Raw genomic sequence first — 27,580 nt, forward strand, 5'->3', positions numbered from 1 at the left:
TGCAAGACAGATTGTGATTGTGTTTGAATGTTTTGTTTGGCGAATACACAACGGGAGCATGCAGGAACTTTGCCATGTGATGTTTACTAAACTGACTCATCTGAGCAAGCAAAACACGCAATTATTCAGACCCATAAAGTTCCATGACAAGTTTATCAGCATCCTCTGGAGCGTTTGTGAGATGCTTTCCATGTTTTCCCTTTTACGCATGAAGAGTCCACAGCCACATTTACGCAGGGGAATCTTTTTTTAAGGTGGACGACGTGTCTCACTTTAAACAAAATACGTTTACTGCTAAAACTGTGACATGAACTTTTGCAACACTTTTCCAGACATAATCCACTCATCAATATATTTAAATGAACATCTGCAACTGACATGCGTTTTAGAGTGAAGCTCAGTGGAACTTTTACTACTCAGTGACATAAAATGCAAATGTTATATGCATGTGTTTACATGACATTATATTGTAATATACTGCCGGAAATATTGGATCGTCACTTGGCTGCATGTTGACTATTTTAGGGAAGTGCATGCAGCAGCCAGCTGTTACACAAATTACTTTAAAAAAAAGAAGTAATTCCTCCATTCATAAATCATTCATTCATTTAAACATGCATGTGTCGTTCTTGTCTTGGATCGATATTTGGTTTTATTGCGCAGTGAACATCTGGATTAGGGGGTGAGAGAGTGGGGGATGCATTCAGTCATGTAGAGGAGGAAAGTCCGGAGATCTCACTCACTGTCCCCAAGTTCCTCATGAAAGCAAGCTGGCCAATTGGTGTCAGCTGTAGGCTATCTATCGCACCTGGCTGGATGTTTTACAGAAACTATCAATCGTTGAGAAAAATAGAAGGTTCCTATTCTTTAAAAAATGTAGCAGCCGCCCAACAGTGGTACAAAAACATCTGTAGTATAAATTGTGCATGGATCGCTGAGTAGAGTCTACCTGCGAGGTGTCAGCTTCATGGAACATCAGACACACACGTCTCCACGTGGTGTCGCCCTTTACGTCTCACTCCTGGCTTTTTGCACGCAATTCATCTTTTGCAGGGTGTAGGCATATTTTGACATTTTTTTTAACACTGAAAAAACAACTATAGAGTTTTAATATTTAAAATATGATAAATAGCCACTCGGATACTTTCTGGGTCAGAACCTCTTGCTCTAACTTGAATGATAAGGTTCATATCCAAGTAGAGCAGGGTATCATACAATTTAATGTGTATCTGCTTTAAGTCATTATAATAGTTGGAACAAGACTGATGTAGCTCATTGGATGAGTCGAAATGAGTACATTTTTAACAGATAATGGGCATTCAAGTACACAACTTGTCTTAAGAGATGTCAGTGGCCCTCTCTTCCTCATCAGCCTCTGTTAGTGTCAGCCACTCTGTAGGAATATTCCACTGGGTGTGTGTTTATGTGTGTGTGTGTGTGTGTGTGTGTGTGTGTGTGTGTGTGTGTGTGTGTGTGTGTGTGTGCTCAGGAGGCAGGATCACCTTTGGGGAATCCTTTCAGGGAATCATTGAGTAGTCCAAACTGGTTAAAAGAAACGGAAACTACAGTGGCTTCTCAGTGTGTGTGTATCTTCCCTCAACCTTTGAGTGGTCACTGGCCTACAGACAAGCTGCTATTTGAGTGTGTGGGGAGGGGGGGGGTAGTCGAGGGGTTAGAATGAGAGTTTATACATGGGCAATGTAGGTTTAGGAAAAGAGAAAGACAATGATGCATTGAGAGAACATCGGCTTTGAGGAAATTACAGTTTTCATCTGAGGATTGCTGCTGCAGATGGTACAATGTGGCACCAGATATCTAGGGGAGTGGATTTATTTGCCACATTGTAACCAACATCCAGATACTCTGACTCACTGTCTCCATCAGTGTGTTGCTCAGCCACACTCCTTTGTATCCATATTTTTCATGAGATGACTATACTTTTTTCAATAGCAAATGACGTGTGTGCTACTCACACTTAAGATAAGAAGATCACTGAGTCGTGAAGGATGTTACCAGCAGTACAGAGCAGCTTTCTTCTCCCTTCTCTCTCCCTTGTATAGGTTAAACTGTCTGCTTTAATGGAGGACTCAGGACGAGTTATTGTTCATCTTGGCCTGTATTTTGTCCACTCAGCTTAGCTGAGAATTCCCTAGGGGAGTCGTGTCAGAGAGCTCACTGTTGCAGTATGAAAACCACACCAGACTGGGTCAGTGTACAGATGTCAGCCACGCACAAATCCACCTCAGTGCAACCTCCACGGAAGAAAAGTCCCAACCCGTCCCGTACACAGATCTAAACAAGCTGCCGAGAACTTTAAAAATGAAAATCCAAAGAAAACAGCGCCGTTTCTCAGGAAACATGGTACCGTTTGCACAGATGTAAACAGCCCAGGGGACACGAGCAGAGTCGTTTCTGCTGTAATAAAAAAGAATCTCAGCATTCATGACTCATGTTCAGTAAACGGATCTCTCTTCAGCTGATAAGACACTGAATGAGACTGTAACCAGCTGGGAGTCTGGGAGAGAAACACTCACTCTGACACACACAATCACACACACACACACACACACACACACACACACACACACACACACACACACACACACACACACACACACACACACACACACACACACGCACTAAGCATCCTGAGTAACCGCAGCCAGCTGTGTGTGGGGTTGATTGTGATGAAGCTGTATTAGCAACAAGGAACTGGGAGACATAGACACCGTCACACACATACTTGGGTGTGTACACACACCCTGATTATAATCATTGGGTCATCAGCGGGGGAAGCAGCCACTGGTTAGTGCTGAAGTTATTTGCAGAAATATTTCTAAAGATATCTTATCCTGGGATGTTGCAGGTAAATATGTTTCTGCAACAGTTACAGTCTTTCCCACATTTGATGTGTTTGGAACCCACAAACCCGACTGCCTGCTCTACTCTGGCCCTCCAGCTACAGCTGCTATACACATTTCCTCCTCCGATGTGTGTGTGTGTGTGTGTGTGTGACCGTGTGTGTCTGGATGACCTCCAGTGGTAAACAGTGGCTCCCCTGCCTGTCACCAGATCTCAGTCCCCCGCTGAGCCCTCAGTCCATTTTCCAATCTCCTCACCTGGAAGCGGTGAGGGTGTTGAGAGAGGCTGCTTTGTTTTTCTGTTCTTTCATGTGAGTGTGTGTGTGTTGATGGAGAAGTCTACTACAGTATCTCTGTCTTTCAAACAACATGGAATTGTGTGTGTGTGTGTGTGTGCTTTTGCAGAAATCACTTCACATGGTATTGGAATCTCCGGGTTTGTTTGACTTTGTGTGTTGGTGTGATCTAAAAACAATGAGTACAGAGTATTACACTGTATATTACTATACTCTACTATATTCTATTCTTTCACAATACTGGAGTTTTGTATTCTTACTCTAGTTCATAATTGTGTGGTCTATTGAGACACAAGCAATCTATTTCCTAATGACGGCTAAATGCAACCAAATCCGATATAAAGGCGACCTTTGTGAAGGGATTAATACTGCTGGTTTCATTAATGGTTAAGAAATCATTCACTAATGCTTTGTAGATCTGTTCCAAGCATTAATAAGGACAAATTGCTTTCGACTTGATGGACTTTGTCACCACCTGGACTGAAACACCTTTACAACAACTTACAACTGCAGACTCGATAATTATTAATCAATAATGACTTATTAACATCGATAATATATGAGTTATTAGAGTGTGAGAAAGCCAGGAGCCTTTATTAATAGATTACCAGAATATATACCTGTATATTTACCAAATAGAAAAGATAAACACCAACACCAGCCAATAGGATTTTAAACAACCTTGCAACCCAACTTTCTTCATGGCTTTGATAATAAAGCATTTGTAATGGTTTGATTTGTTGAAGCTAATAAACAGCTTCTTAAAGGGACACTCAATTATTTAAAGAGTTAAACAATTGTATAATTCAATGATTCAATGATGTGTGTCTGCTGTTTCTTTCTAACGTCCTCTCTTCTCTTCCCCAGGAGAGCCCTATTGCTCTGTACCGTATTATATTGTACTTGTTACCTGGGACTTACACAAGTACACTCTGAAGGTAAGACGCGACTTAAAGTCACTTCCACTTCTCTCAATTCAGTCACTTCTCTTAATCCCCTCTTTCTTCTTCACTAAAAAATTTACCAGTGGGAAAAAAACTGTAAACTTTATTTGAGCACTGGGGGGGGGGGGGGGGGATTTATTCTTCGCATATTTGGTCGTTGCCCAAGCACGTCAACACATTGCTATGAGAATTGGGCCAACGGTTGCCATGACGACAGGTGTTGAGTAAGCTGAGTGAGCAAGGGAGTGATCAGATCATAAATTTAAAGCTGACCATCACAGAGAAATGTTCTCTACCGAGTGTCTAAACTTTGATTCACAGCATTCAGTGGACGGGACGTGAAAGAGGTCCTTTCCTAGACACAAAATAACCTTTATATTCGAACAATTTATCAAATGACAATGTGTCACACCTCCTCCTGCTTTACGAAGCTTTATAGCAAGTTTCAGCTCATTGATTACCTCCCTAGCGTCACAGTTTTGGTTCACTCTCACCGGTCTCATAGCATCGTTTTTCAACCGCAGCCGGCAGCTGTTTTCACTGGAAAGCTCTATAAAGCCATTGTAGACTATACCTGCCCAGCACCAAACAGCAGACAGACACATGTAGCGACTAGCTGGTGAACATAGTGGAGCATTTAGCAGAGACAAATATTTCCTTCTGGAGTTTGTGGAGACCAAACAGAGCTGAAAAAGCATGAATAGGACTTCCATCAGCCAGGTGGTCTGAAACACTAAATGAATGATAATGCTGCTCTGTAACTTCTGGATGTTTAAATAACCAACTGTGCGCTAACAAGTTTGCCATATCAAGTTAAAATGTGACGATATGTCGTATGTATTGAACTGTTTTTTTATGTGATTGTGTAGAACTTGTTTGTTGTTTGGGATTGTGATCCCTTGAGCTTCATTTTGTACCAAATGGACGGTTTCCCCAGAAGAAAAGTTATAGATACAGTTCAGTGAATCGGCCCCTTCTCTACTCCAATTATCATGATTGAGACTGACAGGGAGTTCAATAGGCTCGACACGCAGCCACTGAAAACCGATGACCGACAAAACCAAATGTCATCTCGGTTCATTGCAACAAGGCTGAAACCTTTTTTTTCCCCCCAATTCAAGATCATAGCTCTCTAATATAAGCCTTGTAAAAGCTTACATCTGTTCTTTTCTAAGTGCTGACTTTTTCTGTTTGATAAAACATAACTCAATTTCCGAAATGTAAATTTAAAAAATACTTTTATGACATAATAGATGGTGTTAGGCTGGGATTGGGTTACTTGGTGTCAGGCAGATCTGGCAACACTGTCTGTGGCCGACATCACTGTTGCAGAGCGGCTGAACTCCCTGCTGTGCTCGAATCCAGCTGCAGCATTTCATGCTTCTCTCTCACCTTGTTTCCTTTCTCTCTTCACACTGTCAACTGTCAAATAAAGGCAAAAATACCACCCCAAAAAATGTAAATGGCGCATTTGGTGTGCTGTTGGTTTAAGTTGCATCACATATTACCACAATGACCCCATTCTGACCAGGTTGTTGTTGCATGTCGCTCTACTGTCACCACCAGATAAAAGAAAATGCCAAAAAATATCTTAAAATATGAAGAACAACGGCAAGAAACTATATTTTACCGTAGTTTTGTCTCTAATTCAATAACATAAATCACAAATAATGATTCAAAATAGTGAGAATAGTGAGAATTCTTGCGATGTATTGCTGTGGGGATGATTTTTCCACTCAGATATCATGAATGGCTCACTGTAGTCAGCCAAAGAGAGATCTTTTGAGTGTGTTTCGAATGAATCGGTGACTTCATCCTCTACAAGGGATGCCATTACAGACTGAAGAGCCTTGGACTTTCTCTCTGTCCTACTCGAGTGACTTGGCAGAGAGCAAGGCTATGAACTCCAGCCATGTGTTGAACACAAGTCTGTGTGTGTGTGTGTGTTCACATATACATTCAGTATTCTGTATATCTAAAACCACATGGTTGATGCATGCCCCAGTAATAGTCGTGGTATTTGAATAAAGGAGTTTGGAGACAGGAGTCTACGTCCAGATGAGATGCATGTAATGCACCCTTCTGCCTCACTGCCAAGTCCTGATGTCCTTTACTGCAGGAGAGACCACACAGAGAGAAGAAGTCACCGTGTGGATGGGTATACACTGTATCCCATGTAGGTCGTGTTTTTTCTGGCTATTTTATAAAGCCCTACTGTTTTGAGGCAAGGAAAAACTTCCAGCCCTATACAGAGCATGGAAAGCACATAAAGAACTGACGGTATAGGAGAAGCCAGTCTACATTTGCCTCGCTTTGCAAAAAAGATGTGAGTGCAATATTCTATGAGATCAGATTAGAATGTGTTAAAACCTGGTATACATCAGTAGCACTTAATAATTCCACACTAGACAGATTAGTTTACGTTTTTGTATGACATGGTGCATGTGAGAACTCAGCCGCTTCCTCCCTCCGGTCTAATTCCTTGATCACTACCACCACTACCAGGGATCACATTGCCGCTCTTCACTTTCTTTTTTTTAAACTTTCCGTGCAATTATATAAAGTCTGAGCCCCCCGTCAGCCGTCTAATGAAGCAAGCCTTGTGTTATAGAAGGACAAGCATCTCATTGAAGTCCTTTCTCTCCATGGCTTACCAGTACAGCAACTGTTAGGACATCCCCTCGGTCTTTCCCCTCATCTTTCCCTCTTTCTGTCAAATCATTAACATTGCGTGCCCACGTTTCTATCTTTTCACAAGCAGGGCTTCTATACACATGTCCCCATTAGGCAAGGCCCAGTGACCACAGGTCATACTCAGCCCGGAGACAATGAAGATGTTGAGGGGCCTGGGTCTGAGATCACAGGTCATTATAGAGAATGAGCGCCGGGGACCCCTGAGACTGAAATGCTGAATAGAGAGTCAAAGTTGGCGGAAAGGCTGGAAACTGTATTCTGCCTCCAGGCAGGGAGATGCTGTACTCACTTGTGGTTACTGTGGTCATGTTCTGAATTTCCAAACTGGCTCTATTGATGAGAAAGACAGAGAGGAGCAGGGAAGAGGGGAGGTTTTCTGATGATGCCGATGTCCTTTCATCCCCTATAGCCTTAAAACAAAGAGACCATGCCTTGATACCAGCGAGGCAAACGGCACATATACTTTAACATACACAGCAATTACTCAGATGTGCTAATTGGTGTGGAAGTTACATCATTTTGCCACCAAATGTAGATTTAGAATCTGAATTCAAAAACACGTGTTGTTAGCTCTATACAGTATGGAAGTCCAGTATGGAACAGTCCATTGTGCATTGGCCACATGGATGTAGGAGAGGATTAGGTCCTTTACCCCGTTACTGGCTGCTTTGGCCATGACTGAGCTCTTTGTAAGTCCTTACAAAGAGTACAGTGAATGTGTAAATATATTTCCTGCTTTGTCGTATGGAGATTTACAGTTTCTGCATCAGACACTGGCATGCTGTTGCTTCACTTTGCATGTTAGAAGTCAGGGTTCTTATGTATATATAATGTTTATTTTCCACTCGATGTAAACACCAAAAATATTTAAAGTGTGTAGAACATTCATTTACCCTTCTCAAATAGCTGACAGCATGGCCCTTTCTAGAACCAAAAAACAACTAGACAGGAAGGCAAAATTAGTTAGAGATCATAAATTTGTAACCACAATGCTTTGGTTTGGAGCTTCAAGTGACTTTGTGTTTATTTCCCCTTGGAGCTGTTAGAATATGGCCACATTATTCTTACATTTTGGGGTGAGCAGCTCCTTTAAGAATTTGCCGCCCTCAATAGCAATAAACATGAAATATTTTGAGGCCATCTGTTGTGGTCTTGCTTAAAGCAGTTGTATGCTTCACCAGAGTCACATGGTCAAACGATGACACTACTTATATTGGAGAGAAGCGTGAGGCTGAAAACCGCTGACGTTTGAAACAAAGGCCACCACAGCATCTCTTTGCAACTATCCAGAGTCTCTTCATACTCCCCTATCATCAGCCTAGTTTTATATCCCTGTGGAGTCATTTGTTTTGGTCTTAAGTCGCACTAGACAGCCTACAGAAGCAGTTCGGTCACCTCAAAACCCAGGGAGTTTATTATTCTTTGTATTTATTTAAATCTTGCTTCAATCCTCTTTTTTCTCCATCTCTTCACCCTGCAGTGTTTAAGCTCCATTACTTTATGAACTGCTGTTCTGAGTTGGCTGAAAGACCAGTCTAACATGACGTATAGCTATGATGCTGCCATGCCTGTCATGTGTGACAGCAAAACAAATGGATTGGTTTTATTTTGTTCATGGAAAAGTATTGGAAACTTGGCTCGTGAGTCAATCCAACCATTACCACTGGCAAACACAGCGAAAACATTTTGCTGATCCTCACTTGTCCTATTAATATATTTAAGATGTTGAACAGTTTCCCTCAGCATGGTTGTTCTCATCCATATCTGCTAACTGTAAATGTTTGTGTGTGTAACTTATAATGAAATATGATAATAATTATTAAGGATTAACAAAACCGATTTGTTTAGTAGGATAATGTTAAGTCTTTAAAATTAAAGAAATTGTCGTACACACTTGCCAAGTACTAAAAGAAAGCACATAATAATAGTTTTCATGTTCTTACTGTACTGATGTGTAACCTTCATAAACAAGCCTGCCATGATCAGTTTCACCTCTAACTCCATTCTCCTTTTTATGCAGATGTGGACATCCTCCAAAAGTTGGGGCTCAAGGGAGAGAAACCGTCGCTCTCTGTGCCAGCAGGGGTCATTCCATTCCGATCGGGAATCATCCTCAACCAGCGGGCGCACATTGAAACCCCATTGCGCTCGGTCTTCCCAGCGGCCATCTGGCCCAACCTGGCACTGGTCCTGAGTGTGCGCTCACACCGTGTCAACAGTGCTTTCCTCTTCACCCTGCTCTCAGGCCGAAAGAAGCTCCTTCTCGGTCTGCAGCTTACACCGGTCCATCTGGTACTGCACACAGGACCAAACACCTCGGTGGCACTGCCCTATGAGCCCCATGATGGTCAGTGGCACCAACTGGCGGTGGGAATTAATGGTAATAGGGTGACTCTTTATGCCTCCTGCGGAGAGCAGAGTGTTCATGCAGACTTTGGGTGGGACAGTGAGGAAGGACTGGCTCCAGAGCTCCAGGGCTCCTTCTTGTTGGGGAGGACAAGCCAGCAGCAGGCCTCAGCACACTTTGAAGGAGCCATCTGCCAATTTGACCTGGTCCCTTCTGCACAGGCAGCTCACAACTACTGCAGGTACATTAAGAAACAGTGCAGGGAAGCTGACACATACAGGCCTAACCTTCCTCCCTTGTTGCCTATCCTACCACGAGAAGCAAACATCACAGCTACCGCTGCTACCCCTAAACGCGGTGGCTCGGAAACGCCCAAGAAGACCAGGAGTGACAAGGGGCAGAGCCTTGCCAGGAGTGTCGCCGCTGCTGCCTCGGCTGTCAGATATGTGTCCCCCACCCAAACAATAAAGCTCAGCCCTGGGACCATTCCTACACCCTTTCTGGTAACCTCGATGCCCGTCACAGTCCAGCTTGGTTTGGCCTCCCCGCCTCCCAAGGCCAGGACTGAGACTGTCACAGCACCACTCAGGACAAGAGTACCCCCAACTAAACCACCAAACCCAAGACCCACCACCTCTAAAGCTTCAAATCATAAACCCTCCAAACCCACTCCCCCAAAGCCCACTCCTCATAACAGCTCCAAAAAGGCAATTGCGGGAACAGACAACAAGAAGAACCCTACTATTCCAGCCACTACAAGCACCAAACCCTCCAAGACAAAGACTGACTCTGCCTTATCAGAACAAGGTGCACTCCCAAAGAAACCACAACCCACCACAGCCAAGAAAACATCCCCCAAGCCTAAAGTTATGCCATCCAAAGCCACTCCGTCCAAACCCAAAACAAATTCTGTTAAAGTTGTCCCTTCCAAACCAACGATATCCAAAGTCAACTCTTCAAAATCAACAATCTCCAAAACTGCAACTGCTAAAACCTCCAAGCCAGTCACCAAGCAGGTCATCAAACCAACAAAGCAAGCCAAAACCACCAAGGCTACAGTCACCCCACGACCAACCAGATCTTCTTACAACCCTGTAACACCACCTGCTACTGATGGCTTCCTGAGCTGGGAGGTGCCACCTACCCAGTTCTCCCTGCTGGCTGGACCTATAGGACAGAAAGGAGACGCAGGCCCACCGGTAAGCACCTCTGGTCTGTGCCACAAAAAAAGGCAAATTAAGTAAATTTACAACAGATGCATACATGTGCTTAAGCACTCTACTTTACTTTGATCAAGGGCTAGCTAACACTCCATGCTTTAAGAATGTATACGTGCCTGGTGGACTGGTGGGGAGCACAGCAATGTGGCAATAAAAAAGGGCCCCAGGCTACGGATGACTTTAGAAGAAAACCGGAATATACAGCATCATAAAATTGTTTCTGAAGCTGACAAGGTGCCAGTGTAGCACAGCTAGGATTGACGCATTATACCCTTTTTGGCTGAGGTCATTAGCCTGGCTGTAGCACTAAAGGTTCTGGAAATTCAAGGTGAAAATTGATGGTTTATGTTGGTAAAGTGGGTGCTAGTGCTCTGGGGCTGGAAATAAGTGATCAAAGAGATATGTAGGTGAATGTAGCTCTATCTCCTTTCCCACAAAAGTTAGAAATCCCACCTTTTCCTCCTTCCTCTGTGCACTGAACCCTGCAGGCTGGGTGTGACGTGTCAGGTCTGACGCCTTGCCGTCTCTGCACCAGATTCCTCTGTCATAGAGGGCTAGTGGAGGTCTCATGGCCCTCTTTCAAAGCTAGGTCAAGGGTCAAAGCAGTCGGTAAACACCATCATTCATCTTCCCAATTCAGCGCTAAAGTAGGCCATGGCCTATATCCCAAGGAGCGGGAACACTGAGGCAGGCAGGTCTATTTCCACCTTTTTTCAAACCCAGCATCTCGATTGCATCTTGACTGACCACTTGAGATAGGGTGAGGAAACTGTGGCTGTTCCCGAACCGAAAATGTACACATGCACACTCACGTTTGTGCTTGGCCACAGAGCAGAGCAAAGAACTATGTTAACTAAACTAAAGTTAAACCAAACAGGAGTTTCATCATGTTAAGAGCTTTGCTTAATTGTCTACACAGTTCCTCACCTCCAAATGTGGCCTGAGCAATCAGACCTCAATGTCTCCTCAGCCCACTCTGGGTGTGTTCGTACTTGTTTTAAAGCTTGTGAATGAGTCATTTTAGTGTAAGGTGTGAGCATGGCTTGTACGTTTGATACGTGTGCCTTGCTTAGTCATTGTAGTGGTCTGTAATTTACCGCTGTAGATTGCAGAGGGCGGTGCGACAAGGGTTGGCTAATTTGCATCTACGCTGATGTCCACACCAAACTTGACTTACATTCAACCAAATTACTGCAATTTAGAAAGCACTGCCTGCAATCTCAATATGAAGCACGTAATCTACCACAGGAAATAGATTGTAGAAGGATGATTTGGGTCAATTATAAGGTAATTTGCTGATACTTTGTTGAGGCCAAAAAAACTTTTGTCAATTTATACCAAATATATGGTAAATGACAGCAATCTGAGACTGTGCCTTGATGTTTAACCTTTGAAAATTGTCCACCAGCCAAGGCTCAGGAGTATTAACAATCTAGCAGCCGGACACACGTGCTCCGGCTTTCTCTCTGTGGGGTGTGTGTTTCAGCCTCGACAGTATAAATGTTCTATCGAGGCTTTACGTAGGAATGTGTATGTTTTGTCTGGGCTCTGATTTAAATGCAGTTATTTGACGTGATCATACATTCAGACTCACACTTTTCTGAGAACTTTGCAGGGTTCTTCAAGTCAAAGTGAGTGTGTATTTATATGCATATGTGTATGTGTGTCTCTATGTTGCACATGTGGTGCCTCGGGAGATCCCAGATGAACCCAGTCAAGCTTCCTTTTCATCTTGTACATACACACACACACTCACTGTACATACCGGTACACACACATTTTGACAAATATATGAAAGTCAGGAGCCAATGAAAAGTGTATTTGTTAAGGTTTCAGCCGACAGCTTCATCATTAATCACTTTTGCTGCCTAATGCATTAATAGTCTCCGACTGAAAGACACAATATAATCGGGATTTGGACTCCTGTTTCCACCGTGCTGATTTTGCACTCCGGCTGCCAGGAGAAACATCCAATGCAGGCACAGATATGGCAAAGTTCTCCCCAACTGAAGCACTTTTGGCTCCTCTCTGCTGCTTTAACAAAACGATTCCAAAGCACACCTGCATGTGATTTATATGTTCTTGAGTTTGGATTTTTAATCTGATTAGTTTTTAATTGGAGCCGTACTGGCTGTGAGTTTGAATCTGGTTTAAAGCCAAACTCTTATAACTCTCATAACTAGGCTTCTGTATTCAGTTAAATTTAACCTGCAAGCTGCCTGAGCACTGAAATGTTGCCACAATTAGAACTTTCAAGCAGCTTACTTTGAAATTATGCCACAAAAAAAGAGATTATAGTGGAGTTTGCAAATTTGTACTGTGTATTCCAGTAGTTTGGAATTAGAATTGTTAAACGAAAGCCAAACAAGCAAATTTAAGTAATGCTGAATTTTTTAAACTCTGAAACAATTAATCATACAGAACAGTACATAATTCAGATTCAGTTGCCAGGTGGCACGAATCATGTTCCAACTTCATCACAGGCACAGCCAGCGAGTCTAAACCTCATAACTGAAAACAGCCTTCGCCATCAGACTGTTTGAAATGTGGTGATTGGAAAATGCGTACTGATGTGGGAATTCCCTGAGACTGTTACCTCTCTGTCTGGAGAGCAGTCAACAAACACGTTCTCCAAGCAAGATATATTTTGAAGATGGACGGGTGCAAAGAGGAAAAGACAGTAGGAATAAACAAACAAACAAACAAGTGTAAGGAAGGAGGGAGTGGAGGTGTGAAGATGGACAGGACCATGTGTTGATGTTGACAGGTCCTTAGGCCACCAAAGAGCACCACCTGTAACAATGGTGGTGTCAACCATGGAAGTCTTCCTGGAGGGGGTGGTGGGGGGCCAATTATAATCTTCAGAGCGATACACTACGTCGCAGACAGACACGCTATGCGCACAATATATAAATGGCTGATCCCAATGACCTTTAGACTCAAATTGGCTTTGTTTTGAAGTTGAAGTTGTTTTTGAAGTTTTGCTTTGTCTCTTTACGTTCAAAGCCTTGTGAAAAATGAGCTGAGGGAGCTGGAGAAAGGGTAAAACTTTCACACTGCACTTTATGGTAGATGCTGCTGCCTTTTTACAAGATCCTCATATCTTTGTTATCTGAGGCATCAAATTTAACAACAGCGTCGTAAAAATACTGTAATTCATTTACAGTGAAGAAAACTATTTAAAACGTCCACATAGAGTGTTTAATATACATTTGCATCAGGATCCAGAGCACTACAGGTAGCTCTCGTTAGCCCGTCTGTTTTTCCTCACTTCTCCTTTTCCTCATTTTTGATTAAAAGAAAACGAATGAGCACAAGGCTGATAAAGCCACACAGGGGCATTGAGTAGCTCAGGAAATGACCTGTTATTCCTAGTGTTTCTACGGTTTCCTGCCACACAGGCTAAGAACTTCCTGATGGATAAGGCTAAACTCTCATCACCTTGAGATGGAATGACTTCAGATGGACAAGGTGTCGTTTTTGACTGTGGAAACACACTATGGATGATTTTGGTTTTGATTGAGTATGATAGAAGGGGGGTTGCGTAGGTATTGAATAAGATCATCTGAATGCTGTCACTAAATACATTCTTACTCTCTCTTCAGGGACTGCCAGGACCTCCAGGGAAGCTAGGCCTGCCAGGCAAGAGGGGTCCTCGGGTAAGTCTCCTTGGTCGCTCTCGCACACCTCCAGCCACATCAAACACACTTCCATTTTTACCCTCTAAAACCCCAAGATTTTTAATTCATATATGGAACCATGTTAATAAGTGTGCCTTCATTTAGGTTTACTGTGGGTATATCTCTGTGTGCGTGTGTGTTTGTTTGTGTTTTTGCTACTGCTGCTGACGCACATGTTGACGAAAGCGAAGAGAGAGAGAGGTGACTCAGGACGACTGACAGACAAGGACAGAGAGGACTGTATCTGTGTGTTCCAGCCTAGATGGTAAAGTCCTGGACCATTTTATAAAGTTACAATAATAACCTGCCAAGCCAGGCTCCCACATCGCTTTCAATCCCTCCCATCACCCAGCTCACACACACACACACACACTCACATACTCGCACACAAAGTTTTCCTATGCAGGCAGATTGACCATATTCAGCACGGGGCTGCGAGTGCTGACCTCCCACCCCGAAGCATAAACAGGAAAGCTCCTATAAAGACGGCCTTTCAAAGGGCTGGCTGTGCCACAGGATGCCTAATAAAAGCACTGTAAACAGACAGACAACACATGGCTCCACTGCACTTTCTTCTCCTCACTGAGCTGTTGCAGCAGTCTGCACCAACACTTCATAGGAATCCCATTCTGGACTAATGAAAGGCCTCTTTCTCCGAGGCCGTTGACTCAATAAAGTCTCAGTCGTGGGTCTTCTTGGAGGAATCCTCGTTTACGTCCTCTCTTTCTCTCTGTATAGATTCAGACAGACTTGTTTTTAAGTATGTCAACAACTATTGGACGGATTGCCATGAAATTTGGTATAGACACTCAAGCTCCCCTCAGGATGAATTGTAATAACTTTGGTGATTCCTTCAATTTCCCTCTAGTGCCATCATCAGGTCAAAATTTAAATTTTCTCAAACTTTATGATCAAATCGCTACAAAATGAACGACATACCAGTCACCCTCAGCTGTGCTTTGTGTTTAGCACTATTAAGCAAATCTTTGCATGCTAACAAGCTAAACTATATCAGAGAGGGAACATGGTTAATATGATATCTGCTAAACATCAGCATGCTAGCATTATTATTGTGTGCATGCAAGCTCATGTTAGCATTTAGCTCAAAGCACTGCTGCACTTATACTTTGTCTGGGTCTAATTAAAGCTATTTAAGCCCTCGCAGCACCTCCCATTCCGTCTCTAGTAGCAGTTCCACATCAGGCCCACTTAGGTGGATTTCTAATGATCCAAATCAAATTTACCTGTAATAAGACTTTTTTGGGGGCTAAAAAGTCTAAACACAGAGCTGTGTGAACTTGTTCAAGTATTATATAAGTATGACTCTGTGAGTGGAACTATTTCTGAGTAACCGAGTAGCAGCTTTTCTGAAACTATGCGCAATTTATAACTTGACGATCTTAAGAACAATTTGTGTTTCTGTGACTGGAGGTTGGAGCTTGGACAGGTTGTGACTCAAACTTGTCCTGAGTAAAGCCTTTCGGCCTGCTGACCTCATTCATCAGCAGTATGTATCACCTCACTTTGATTTACATCCTGGCGGCTTAGACGTGGCCTTTGTCAACCACAGCAAACCAGCTGTTGAACTGCTTGTGGCATTGTCAATGGAAGTGGTTGGTTTGCAATGTGCAAACAATGAAAACAAGCCTTGTTCAACAAAGAAGCACTTGTAAAGGCCTTTGGTTTTGATGCCACAGAAGTCGCTCGCAAACTCGCCGCCTGCAGTGTCTGACTCTGACCACACAGTCATTTTGTTTAACGCTCACACAAGTACACACCAGCGCTCACACAAGAGTGTGTACGGTACATGCTACAGCACTAATCCCACGCCCGTGTAGCGCAGACATATGTGGCCGTGTTTATGACCTGCCTATATAAAGAGTGAGACAGATTACGGAGCTTTCCTGTAAACAAAAGCATGTACCAAGTTTGATTGCTGCAAACACTGAGCTGCATACTTACGCACTTGCAAACTCGCACTCACAAACACACGTCTCCCCTCTTGGCGAGATAAGAGTGTGGTTTTATTTTTGGGAAGAGATTTTCACTTGTTCATCACTGAAATAAATCAACTTCAAATCTGAATTTACGCAACCTGCAGGCTCAAAGGTGGCGTGGCATGATTTGATCACAAGCATCATCTCTTTTTATGTCAAAAAATAAATTCCAGTCAGGGTGTTTGCTGAAGAGACAGCTCTGCCAGATTTATTTTTGAATGACCTTCCGTAGCATCGGATTACCGAAAGTCTGCATGATGACACACAGAGCACCACTGAGTCCACCGAGCACCACCCATGAACCTTCACCTCTGATCCCACACATGTGAGTGTGAGGCGCCGTCGCACAGCAACCACTGTCAGTAAAGAAGCCTTTGCTAGGTGTCCGTGAATACTCAGCGTGAGCCCTTTCGAATCTGTTTGTAGGTTGTATCATGACGACGGTGTGAGAGGAAACATGCGGGGGGATGCATCGCGGCTTCACATGTCGGTATCTATCTGAAGAATGGCTGCACGTATTCGTCTGGAGCCCGCTGGGTCAAAAGGGTCTTTGTCTGAAGAAAAGTGTCGGCCATCTTTCCTCATGCTCCCCCTACAAACCACGAAATCCCCCCAGCTTGCTTCACCTGCAAGGGAAGCTCATTCAGATCCCAGATGGACATTTCATATAGAAACCTGGAAAACTATTAAGAACTAAATGAGTGAAGTATTCTTCTTAAGGCAGGGTGTTGGGTGACAGATCAGCTTTTTAATGGTCTTTATACTTCCCAAGGTAAAGTGTTTGTATGGATCTCTCCCTCTGGAACATTACTGTAATAACAGTATAACGAGTCATAGTCCATGCTCCAATTCATTATTTTTGAAACCTCCCTTTAGGCACATTTTTAATACCAGATTTGAACTGTTTGGCATGAAGTTAGCTGTCTAGGTTTCCATCGTAATTTTCAAACTTATTATGGCCATTATGAGCTAATTGTTGTAAATGCCTAAATGATACTTTGGACTACTTACTATTTCTGTTTTCATATACTCTGGTCACTGCATGATGTATTTAGCTTTTAAAAATATTGGCTTTCAACGCAAATAAATTGTCTTTTTACCAGCTCAGCTTAATTCATTCGCCGGTTTCTGTTATTATGAAGTGTTACTGTAATTTATGGAGCACTGCTCTTTTCACTCAGAGATGGCAGGGCTGCTTGCGACTTTAACGAATGCTAAAAAATGTTCCTCACTCCTCAGAGGCAAAATTTAAAGTGTGTGTGTGTGTGTTGACTGGGCTCTTTAATTAAGAAGACGTCTAGTGGTTTTACATGCTCTTGATCTAATGTTAGTTTATCAGACATTGCCCCTTCGGCTCTCATTTGGCACGGCATCATACAGATTCTCTTTTATCTTTAATACGGTGACTGTATATACATTTAAAATGTATTTTACGAGCCTGTGTTGAAAGTCAGACTGTGTTTACAGCATTTCCCATCAAAAGGCCTTCTCTTAAATATTCTGTATGGGAATGTAATCTTTGGAGCGATGTCATACGTTCAGCTTTAAGATCCACAAGTGCATATATACAATATTTCTTGGCTTTAAGTTGCACATATGGCGTTGGTATGAAATTTTGTAGACCCAAGCACAGATGTTTATATACCTCGGAGCAGGCAGCACGCATGTTACCGTAACGCGAAACATTGGGAGCAATCATTTCTTCCGATTTTGACCATTTAGTCTCAACTTAGAATCGTAGATAATTGCGCAGAGCTTGCAGAATTACTACCACAGGAGCCACAGTAACGCCCTGCGTCGCTGTTTAGATGTTGGTGGTTTTTCATTTGATAGCCCTCAGCTTGTGTGCGCCCCACCCCTGGTCTTCTCTAATTAGACACCTGTTGTGCGAGAGAGGGACACGACATGGAGGCAAGAGCACAGTACCAAATGTTGGTGCCAGCCAGTGCCTACCAGTGTACTGCCCAAGCTGCGGTACGCCACAGGGTTCATTTTGAAGTGTGTAATTGAAACAAGTCTAGTTTGTTTAGGTTTATTTAGGGCATGGACAGCCTCCCTTAACACTGTCTGGACACTCTAACTCTCGAGGGAACGCCAGCAAACTGAAAATGAAAGGGGGAAGAGAGGACAACAGGCAGCGTCTTGAAAATTCTTGGAATCAAAATTTGTACAAGTTAAAAACAGATCGGATCTCATCAATACAGCGTTTTTATGTAATTTGGATTTATTTGTCTTTACCAGTTTGGAGTGTGGAAATCATGAGTGTTTCACATCAGACGTAACGACACCTGCACACACACTTCGTAACATCCTGTCTCACGTGAATCAGACATGACTGTCATCAAAGCGCCCTTTGAAAAGAAGAGCAGCTACAGCAAAAGGCATTTGTGTTGTCATGTCTGCACACTCAACTCGGTGAAACTTGCTCTTAACACCTGGCTCTTAAAGCAATTGTGGCTCTTTTTCCGCCCTCCCTGACTCGCTCAAACCCTTGACCCGCTCCGGCGGTAGGTTGGGGGCCCAAGGGTACCAGACCACGTGGCGGGCAGGAGTGAGGTCAGAGATCCACGGAAAAAAGGTCACTCAGAGGAAGAGAATTTAGACAGACAGACAGATCGATCGATGGCAGAGACAAAGCAACGACCCTTTTCTTTTTATCTGACGGCAACAGTTTAAACCAAAGAAAAATTGGAGTCAATCCATTCTCCGGCTTCCAAAGGTTTTCTGCTAAACCGTCCCATGGGGGGCTGCTGGACGGGGCAAGGTGGTTCACATTACCAATATGCTGCTACTGTAGATCTCGCTTTGTTTGCCTTCAGACACAGTTGTGTTCATTTCCTCAGCAACAGCCAATGCGGACAGAAACGCACACCAGCAGAGGAATTCAAAATGTTATGATACTAGATGATCTGCATTACTCATTAAGAAGCCTGGAAAATGTGTGTTTGTGTTTCTGTGTGTGTGTGTGTGTGTGTGTGTGGATGGGGGGTTGTGGATTGTGGAGGCAACAGAGGGCAGGAAAACCACATCCATATGGTGAAGCAGCTCCACAGAGCCCCATTTTCCGAAAGCTTCTACCCCCAATAACAACCCCAAATACCTCAGCACCCAATGCACACATGCACAGCTGATGCATAGAAAAATAGGTTAAAGCCGCATGAAAGCCGAGGCTCTCCAGACAGACTTTGCCCAACCCCCTTCTCTGGTCTCATTCACAGTAGCGAAGCCACAGTCTGCATCAGCTCAATATGATGATTGATTGAGATCTCGATAACCGTTTGATTATGTTTCTCTCTCTCAGGGCGCCTCTGGTCCCCATGGAAACCCTGGCCGAGCCGGTCCACCCGGGCTCAAGGTATCTAACATCACTCTACGTCGAACTAATGATCACAAGTCAGCCTTTCTTTGGTTTTCAAGAGCCCTGCAGCCACCTTGATTTTTCCATTGCATGATTACGTACCTCTTCTACTAATTCAATAAGACGTTTATGATCCTCTCCTGCCTCTAAGGGGAATGACAATCCCACGAGGATGTGTTACGTTTTCAGTTTTTCTATATCAGCTAGAATCCATAAAGAGCAACGAGGGCAATGGAGCCTCTTGGTTGAAGAATCAAGGCCATCTAAGTTCACGACAGTGCAGTCATACCTAGCAGTTTGAGACTCTACATACACCACTGCATCGCTTTAACACATGGTGCCGAGGTAAATGTCATGATTCCCATTTGTATTTATTAAAGGTCGTCAAGGTGGTTCAGATTCTAGGAGATCAGCTCGATTTAAGTCCCAAATACGCTCTAAGGTGTGTGATTGTTTATGCATTGGGAAGCTGTTTCTGTGTAAAAACGGGTCTTACCCGGGTGCTACCACTGCAACTCGAGCGGAAAGAGAAGGGTAGTTGGACACCAGGGGTGTAGAAGTGATTTATCAGAGCTCCGGGGGAAAAACGTTACGAGTCGGAAAGTGAGAACTCCAAATAAATCTGTCTCATTTTAACGTGAGAACAGGAGATGACCCTGCCCTCGACAAATTCTCTGCATCGCTCATCTTGTTGTCTGGACTGATGTATGCCTTAGCAAACACCCTTGACCTCTGGCACTGTGTGCTCAGAGTACATAGTGAGGAGCACGACCTGTATTCAAAGTGCATTATAAAAATGCCTTTCATAAACGACAACTGTGCAGGATGCCCTGCCCTGAGCCCCGACCTCGCTAAGTCACCCAAAGGGAGTGTGTTTATCCATGTCTACCTGATGTAATTTATGTTATTCCTTGTTGCATTCTTCACTTTTGACCTTCCTCTCACCATTATCTGCTATCTGCTCATATTCTTGCTTAAATTGATACCACTCGCATGTCTGTATGTTAAATAAGAAGCTATAGCCAGCAGCCGGTTAGCTTAATCGACCCGTTTCCATCTTTATGCTAAGCTAAGCTTGCTGGCTGTAGCTACACATGTAACTCACAGAAAGGAGAGTGGTATCTATCTTCTCAACTAGGTCTCAGCAAGAAAGAAAATCGGGGAGTATTTCCCAGAATTTCAAACTCTTCCTGGAAGAGTTGACAACATCCAAAACTATTAAGGCTCAAAACTAATTTACCAGCGCCTTTAAACCTCACTAATTAACGCTATATCTTGTTTGTTGAATCTATACAAAAACAAAGTTTGCGGTCTTGCGTCGGGTTATGTGGCAGACTTTTTCTTGGCAGGGAGCAGAAAGCCTGCAGTCTCTTGGAAGTCACTTTACCCGGCCAACAAAGAGCTTTATGTGCTTTGTAAGTCGACTTTTTGTTCGATTAAAAACAATGTTAGTCTAACAAACAGGCTAGATCCAAGAGCACTCAAAGAACACAAACGGAGTGATAATGGAAAAATACTGCAGACAGACTTTACAAGTCAAATATTTGAAACCGTGCCTTCGTGAATGAAGAGTAAATTCTCGACAGAGTGGTGCCGAGCAGACCTCTTCTACCTGGCAGGTGTTGAGAGAATGATTCTGAAGTGTTTGATGTCTCAGGGTGCACTGCAATCTTTGCTCTTTCATCGTTGATAAATGAAACAAAGTTGTAAATAGCGGGGGTCCATGCACTCAGCACTCAGCAGTCTAATTTCCGATCCAAAGCTTTGATGTGTTGAGGCCCCGTTATTGTTACTTGCTGACAATGAAGCTTGCTGTGTGTGTGACTGGAGGGGCACTGAGCCCGTGTAATACACTGCGTCTAAGAAAAGCATCTGGAATGGGACTTCATCAGCCGCATGATAACTCAATCCTGTTGTTTTTCATGAATTGTAGCTTCCTTTTATCTCGTGTGGGATTTATAGAGGCAAGCTTTTGTCACCTAAACCCTTTTCTTCCAAATGAAATTTGCAGGCCAGAGAAGTCCTTTTGTTTGTACGATTGTTCGTACTTTCAGAGACAGAAGTACATTTGGTTGATTTCCACAAACACAAAGTCCTCCTTCTGTGTTTTTCTTTGAATCAGGGCAGAAAAGGAGACTCTGGCATCTCACCTGGGCCAGCACCTAAAGGAGAGAAGGTACTGTGTGTCCCCTTTTCTTACACGCTTCATGCATCGTAACATTGTCTTGCTCGGCAAGCTCCTTGCACATTTATTATTGCTATTTGCGCAACCACTCATTGCTGCCTTTTGACGTTCCCGCTTTCTGTTCTAGGGAGACTCAGGAATTTTTGGCCCGGTGGGACTGACTGGCCAAGAAGGTCGGAAGGTAAGACCGAACAAAACACCCGAATGCCCTTGCACCAAATTCCTTCCAATGAAACCGTATTCAAAGTTCATCAATGCCTGAAGAGCACCCATCAACACGTTGATGTTGCGATAGATCAAAGCGCTTACAACTCCAAACTGACAATACTGATGGGAAAGCCCAGGAAAGAAAGCTTGCATGAGTCATCGTCAGCATTCCATAAGCCTTTTGTTTTTGTCTGTTGTGATGTTTTAATGCATCTCTGTTTGCGTGCGTGCTTGTGCATTTAAACCCACTCATGCTTGCGAAGATCTCTCTTTGCCTCCTCCTTAATTCTCTCCATCTCTCTTTCTCCTTTTGTGCTGTGTTCACCATTTCTTCCATCTGTGTCGGCTGGAACCAGCAGAGAGGGGTTTTAATGTTGGCAGGAAGGATGTCATGAGGGATAAAAGGGGGGAGGTTTGTGTCATCGGGGAGATGAGGATCGGGATCATGCACTTAAACACACAATCGGCAGTGTCTCAGATGTTACTTCAGTCGCAACTTGAGGAATTCATGACTGTAGGGAAGAAAAAGTGGGACAGAGAGGAGTCGAACGAACACAGACCGAGAGTGAGTCCAAGGGGAAAGTCTGAGTTGTGTATGTGTCTATGTTCCTGGTTGTGTGCGTGCATTGCTGCGTGCTTGTCAGTGTGTGTGCACATAAAACACACATCAATCAGACACAATGCAGCAGTGATTCCCAACCAGGGGTGTCTGCAGTTGTAGAGTAGCTCTGTTCATTTGAAACTAATTAGCCAACTAATTAGCTTGCAAACTAACTACTTAGCAATTTAACAAGAAGTCTAAACTATAGTAAGGCAAGCTTATAAGTTGTTGAATAGCGAGCGTTAAGTGCACATGTGCATGTGAACCAGAGTTCATGACACAGGGCTGGGTCTCACTGTATGTTTTGGACACGATCACCACAACTGTCTTGGTGCTCCTCAGGTCTGAAGTAAAATAATCAGTTTCACGTATTCTTAAACAATCAGTTGTAAACAAACGTCTCATGATGGCAGAAGAAGATGTCTTGGACTACAACCACATTCGGTAACGACTAGAATTGAACCCTAATGTCAAACAAAGTAGAAGAATTAGCTGAGTGATTGAATAGAGCAGGTCGATTGTATGCATTTCAGCAGAGGTGTGAAGTGCCTCAGCATGTATTCACTGACTTCCAAGAGCCACAGTTCTCTGTGTCGGACACCAGTTGGATGGCTGCCTCAAGTTAAACATATGGCTTTTGTTAGAAGTCGGCTGTTCTCCGTGCGTCTCTGTGTCCAGTTGCATGTATTTCTCTTTCCCACACACACACACACACACACACACACACACACACACAGTCAGAATGGAAAATGTAAAGCTGGTGGAAAACATTTGCAGATTTCTTTGACGCTAAATGAGTCTTGGCGGATATTTGACGGCCCATCAGAAAGTTAGACAGTGGCGTGTGAATCAGAGCTGCAGGTGAGAGTGTGTACTACTCTGAGGTTATCCGAAAATTCTTGTTTAGCATAATGGTAAGATTACCTGGCAGGGACAGAAAGTGAAAGTGCCTGCCCGTTTAAACTTAGATGAGCAGTGCAGATGCTCAGTAAACTGGCTTCACGACATCCCAGAGTACATTATAGCTGCCCCTAGTATATCAGAATGACATCACATCAGCATGTCGGGAAGTTGTTGCTATGGCAGCTTCGTCAACACTCACTCTGACATCATCACAGCATGCCTCAGGTATTGGTCAATGAACCACAGACACGATGACTGTAGAGGAAACTTGTTAAATTAGCCGCAAGCAGTCAGCTCCCTTTCCGTACACAAACACGGAGCGGCTGATGAACCCTACAGAATGTACAAGAACTCACAGCTCTCTCGCTGTTCTTCGCGCCGTTGATGCTAATGAATCGTGATCCTACATGCCGACACATTGCACCACTTTGACAGAAATGTGGGTCAATGTCCAAACTGTTCTGTGGTGGCGCAGGCTGTCTAGAAACAGGCTTTGTTTTGTTCTGTTTTCGGTCAGCTCAGGTGGAAAGTCCCAGGCGCGTAATCTCCTGATTCAGGTCTCTCCACTGAGACACTGAGGCCGCCTGCTGCAAGGGTCAATGCAAAATTGAAAAGCAACGATGACTTTAATTGCAATTACATCTCAGTGGTGGGCCACCCTGAAACACCCATGCGCCTTTTCTTCCACTTCATACCTCTCGAGCTGCTTCTTCTTGCTCGCTTGACTCGCTACTCTGAAACTGTGGTTTAGGAAAATGGGTCAACAGCAGCTTTTCCTCTGTTCTGCTTTGTATTTTCCCCCTCCACCTTCGCTGTCTCTCTCACACACACACACACACACACACACACACACACACACACACACACACACACACACACACACACACACACACACACACACACAGGCTTTTTAGCAGCCCTAGCTTGACACTTCAACCGGGAATTCTGGAATTTGGCTGCTGGTTTTCCATGGAAAACTTTAATGGAGAAAGCAGGGGGTGCTTTGAACGTGCGATAGGAGAGTGTGATTTTACACCGGCAGACAAGCCAAGCATGTTCCACTCTGTACAACATTTGTTCTACCAAGCAGACTCTGAATGGCTTTTCAGTATGGCAGGCAGGGTCAGGGAGAGGGGACACACACGGGGCCAAACCTCAACGACAAGGCCACATTACAAGCCTCACGTCTTACCTTACTGCCTCCATCCTTCTGTCTTCTAATGTCTATTCCCACTGCTAGTGGATCTGTGTCTTCTCACTGTTTGTCTGCCTTTTCTACATCTGTCTTTCACACTACGACTGCTTTGTTTATAAGGAGCGCATACACGTCTGTGTGCTTTTCACATTATGTGCCAGTATTTTAGGTTTTTTAATTTTGCCTCTTAGCACACAGTGAGACATTTGTGTTTGTAAATGTGTGACTGAATCCTCATTGTGGATCGTCCAGTTGCTATTGTTCATTTTATACTGATAATGATCCTTTAAAAGTAAGTCCAAACCATAGTTCCTCTAAAAAGAACATCCTACAAGTACAAAGCGGAATGATCTTTTATAATTTTCCTGAAGAGGCTAGACAGTGTATTAATCATACTCGTTTCCCTCATTTATGCAAGAAAGTTTATTGCACGACATTAATCTGTCTGAAGCTCCCCAAGACCTGTTCCAAACCAAACTCTCTCCATTTAGTTCCTGCTCACTGTTCAAACTAACAAAGCCACAGGCTCACCACCATTGTAATTATGGGAGAATTCAAATCAACCATCAGTTTTGTGGCATGTTTCAGGAGAAGAACAACAAATCATTGCTCCGTCTTCCGGCCGTGCTGGTAGTTAATAGCGATACTGCAGGCAAGCAAAGATATGCTGCTGAAATTGCGGTTCAGGCGGGGATGAGATGAGGGATGTTTTTCCACAGGTTAGATTTCAACTAAATTGTCCGGTTAGGTTCATGCACCAGACATCCGCATGGAGGGTTTACGTTAACGCTGTGCATGCAGCACTTCCACAGAGTGAAGTGTGTACAGAGTAGCTGGTAACGAGTCAGAGAAATGTCATGTCTTCTGCAGATACAACATGTCTCTTAATCTATTTCTGCACAAATGCGCTTAACGTTCCCCGGGGCACTACTCGGCTTCGTGGGGTAACGGTGGGGGTGGGGATAGCAAGGTGTTAGGGGTGCTACCGGGGAGAAAATGAAACGCATTCTAGTGGGTTTATCTGATTAAACACACATGCTTGTTAAGCAAGTGGCACTAAACACAGGCGGGCCGGTGGGAATGGCCGCTCTCATTAGCAAAGCTCATTATAAGTGAGATAAGGATCTGAGATGGTCTGGCTGGGGTTGGAAGGGACCCACAGTATGTGTGTGTGTGTGTGTGTGTGTGGCTTGTGGACCTCACAGCACAGCATGGGAACATAAGCCGCTACACATGTTTGTACTATAAGTAAGCCGCCTATAATACGTTGTACATGTATCTTTGTGTGCGCATGTGTTTCTCTTCCTGTCTTTGCTTCCATGCACATATCATATTATATATCAGGCTCATGGCAACAGATGGATATTGTGAATCAGACCAGCACAAATTCATCAACACTTCATTGTAGCTGGCCAACAGTCCAACATCAAGTGGAAACATTCAAAATGTCGGACAAAGGCGCCGTGTGTGCAGCCATCCCTGTTCTCTCCACAACACTGCTGACCAACTGCGCTTTTTCATGAAAAACACACACACATGTGTCTGCTTGTGTTACAGCAGCGGCCTATCAGCACCTGGTGACATCTCTGTTTGTTTAATGTGTATTAATCATGGATTTTCATCCCAGTTTCAAGCATCTCCTCCCAGTGGTCTTTTGATGATGTGCAACAGTTGATAGCTGGGATTTGTCTTAGATCATTTTTTACATCATTATTCCGATTTTCATTGAAAAACATATTAAAATGATTACGGCGTGATTTTCGCAGGGATCTGTCCCAAATAAAGTGTGTCGAAGAAGATGTTTGGGTCAGAACATCTCTGCAGCTCAACAATAGTGAATTTTGACACACATCTTTCACTTTTAACAAATGTTGCACCTCCTGCATGAAAATTGCAATTGGCCATATTACGATTTTGCTAAAATGTTGATTAATTTTGCAGACCTAGGTAGGATTTTAAGGCCAAAATATAGATTTATTTAGTTATAACTGTTATACTTGCTACAGAGGTTTGTTGACACAGTTGCTGCACCTATTTAAGTACTGAATGTCGAGCGTAATGCTGACGATGGCAGTTTAAAGTACTGGTATGAAGGTGTAAGCCAGTAAGAGTGATCATTTAACATAATGAGAGGAGGGATGCTGTGTCCTCTCCCCCTGCTGCAGTCAGATGTCAGAACTAAAGGATGGTTTACAGGAACTCAGGGAGCCTTGGCTTGGTACTCTGGAGCTGTGGTTTAGGAAAACGGGACAACGGGAGTCTTTCCCTTCTTTACTCTTCTGTTTTTATTTTGTTTTTCCCTCGTCTTTCCTTTCCTTTCTCTCTTGCTCTCGCACTCTATCAAACTGTGGTCTGGAAAGGCTTGTCTTCCCACTTTTGATGTCCTTTCTCTTCGCTCTTTGTTGGGGGTTCGTGTTGCCGGAGTCAGCGGAACTGCAGAAAAGCACTACATCAGGCTGTCTTCTGTGTTGTAGGCGGAGGAAGGGACCTGCTATCTGACTCAAACAGGAAGGCATTTATATCCTCAACATGTCATGATCCTGGCACGGCCTTGCGACTACAATTTCTCTATGAACATGGCCAGTGGAAAGTCTGATCCCTTGACAGAAGGGCAGATTGATCCCTTGCATATGGCACCGAACTTGTCTGTCGGCGCTGCCATCGTTGACATGCATATTTTACTTTGCATTAAAACTCCACTTTTTCCACATTTGCGAGCCGTTTCTTGAGTGTTTTCTTTTACCTCTGCATTGTTATGTGCTTCAACTCACTTCCCATTTCTCTTATGTTTGTCTCTTTAGGGACAGAGAGGTCACCCTGGTCCACATGGATTCCCTGGAGAGCCTGTAAGTATCTCTCTCCATTCCATCGCTACCTTTTTTCCCTGGCTTTCATACCATATCGATCTCCCATGCCACTGCTATTCTTCACACTTCCATTAATCCCACACTTCAACAGTTCAACATCCCCAAATCTTGCAACTCATGCCAAGATGATGTTGTTATTTTTGTCCTTGTTTGTTGTTAACAGATATAACAACCATCCTTTATGCATTTTTGCCTTCATGAGTGTCTAGATGTTTTGCTATAATA

At 43.7% G+C, this 27,580-nt stretch overlaps 1 protein-coding gene across 2 annotated transcripts in view; it reads left to right on the forward strand.

Annotated features, from left to right (window-relative positions):
- Nucleotides 1-27,580, forward strand: part of col27a1a (collagen, type XXVII, alpha 1a) — a 62,253-nt gene that overhangs the window by 697 nt on the left and 33,976 nt on the right. For both annotated transcript variants that reach the window (XM_079290147.1, XM_079290148.1), the window contains exons 2-8: nt 4,025-4,095; nt 8,816-10,341; nt 13,968-14,021; nt 19,341-19,394; nt 21,520-21,573; nt 21,710-21,763; nt 27,290-27,334. In XM_079290147.1, coding sequence (XP_079146273.1) covers nt 4,025-4,095; nt 8,816-10,341; nt 13,968-14,021; nt 19,341-19,394; nt 21,520-21,573; nt 21,710-21,763; nt 27,290-27,334 — 1,858 coding nt within the window. The remainder of the gene's footprint in view (nt 1-4,024; nt 4,096-8,815; nt 10,342-13,967; nt 14,022-19,340; nt 19,395-21,519; nt 21,574-21,709; nt 21,764-27,289; nt 27,335-27,580) is intronic.

Source organism: Melanostigma gelatinosum, assembly GCF_949748355.1.
Source record: "Melanostigma gelatinosum genome assembly, chromosome: 18".
Taxonomy (NCBI): Eukaryota; Metazoa; Chordata; class Actinopteri; order Perciformes; family Zoarcidae; genus Melanostigma; species Melanostigma gelatinosum.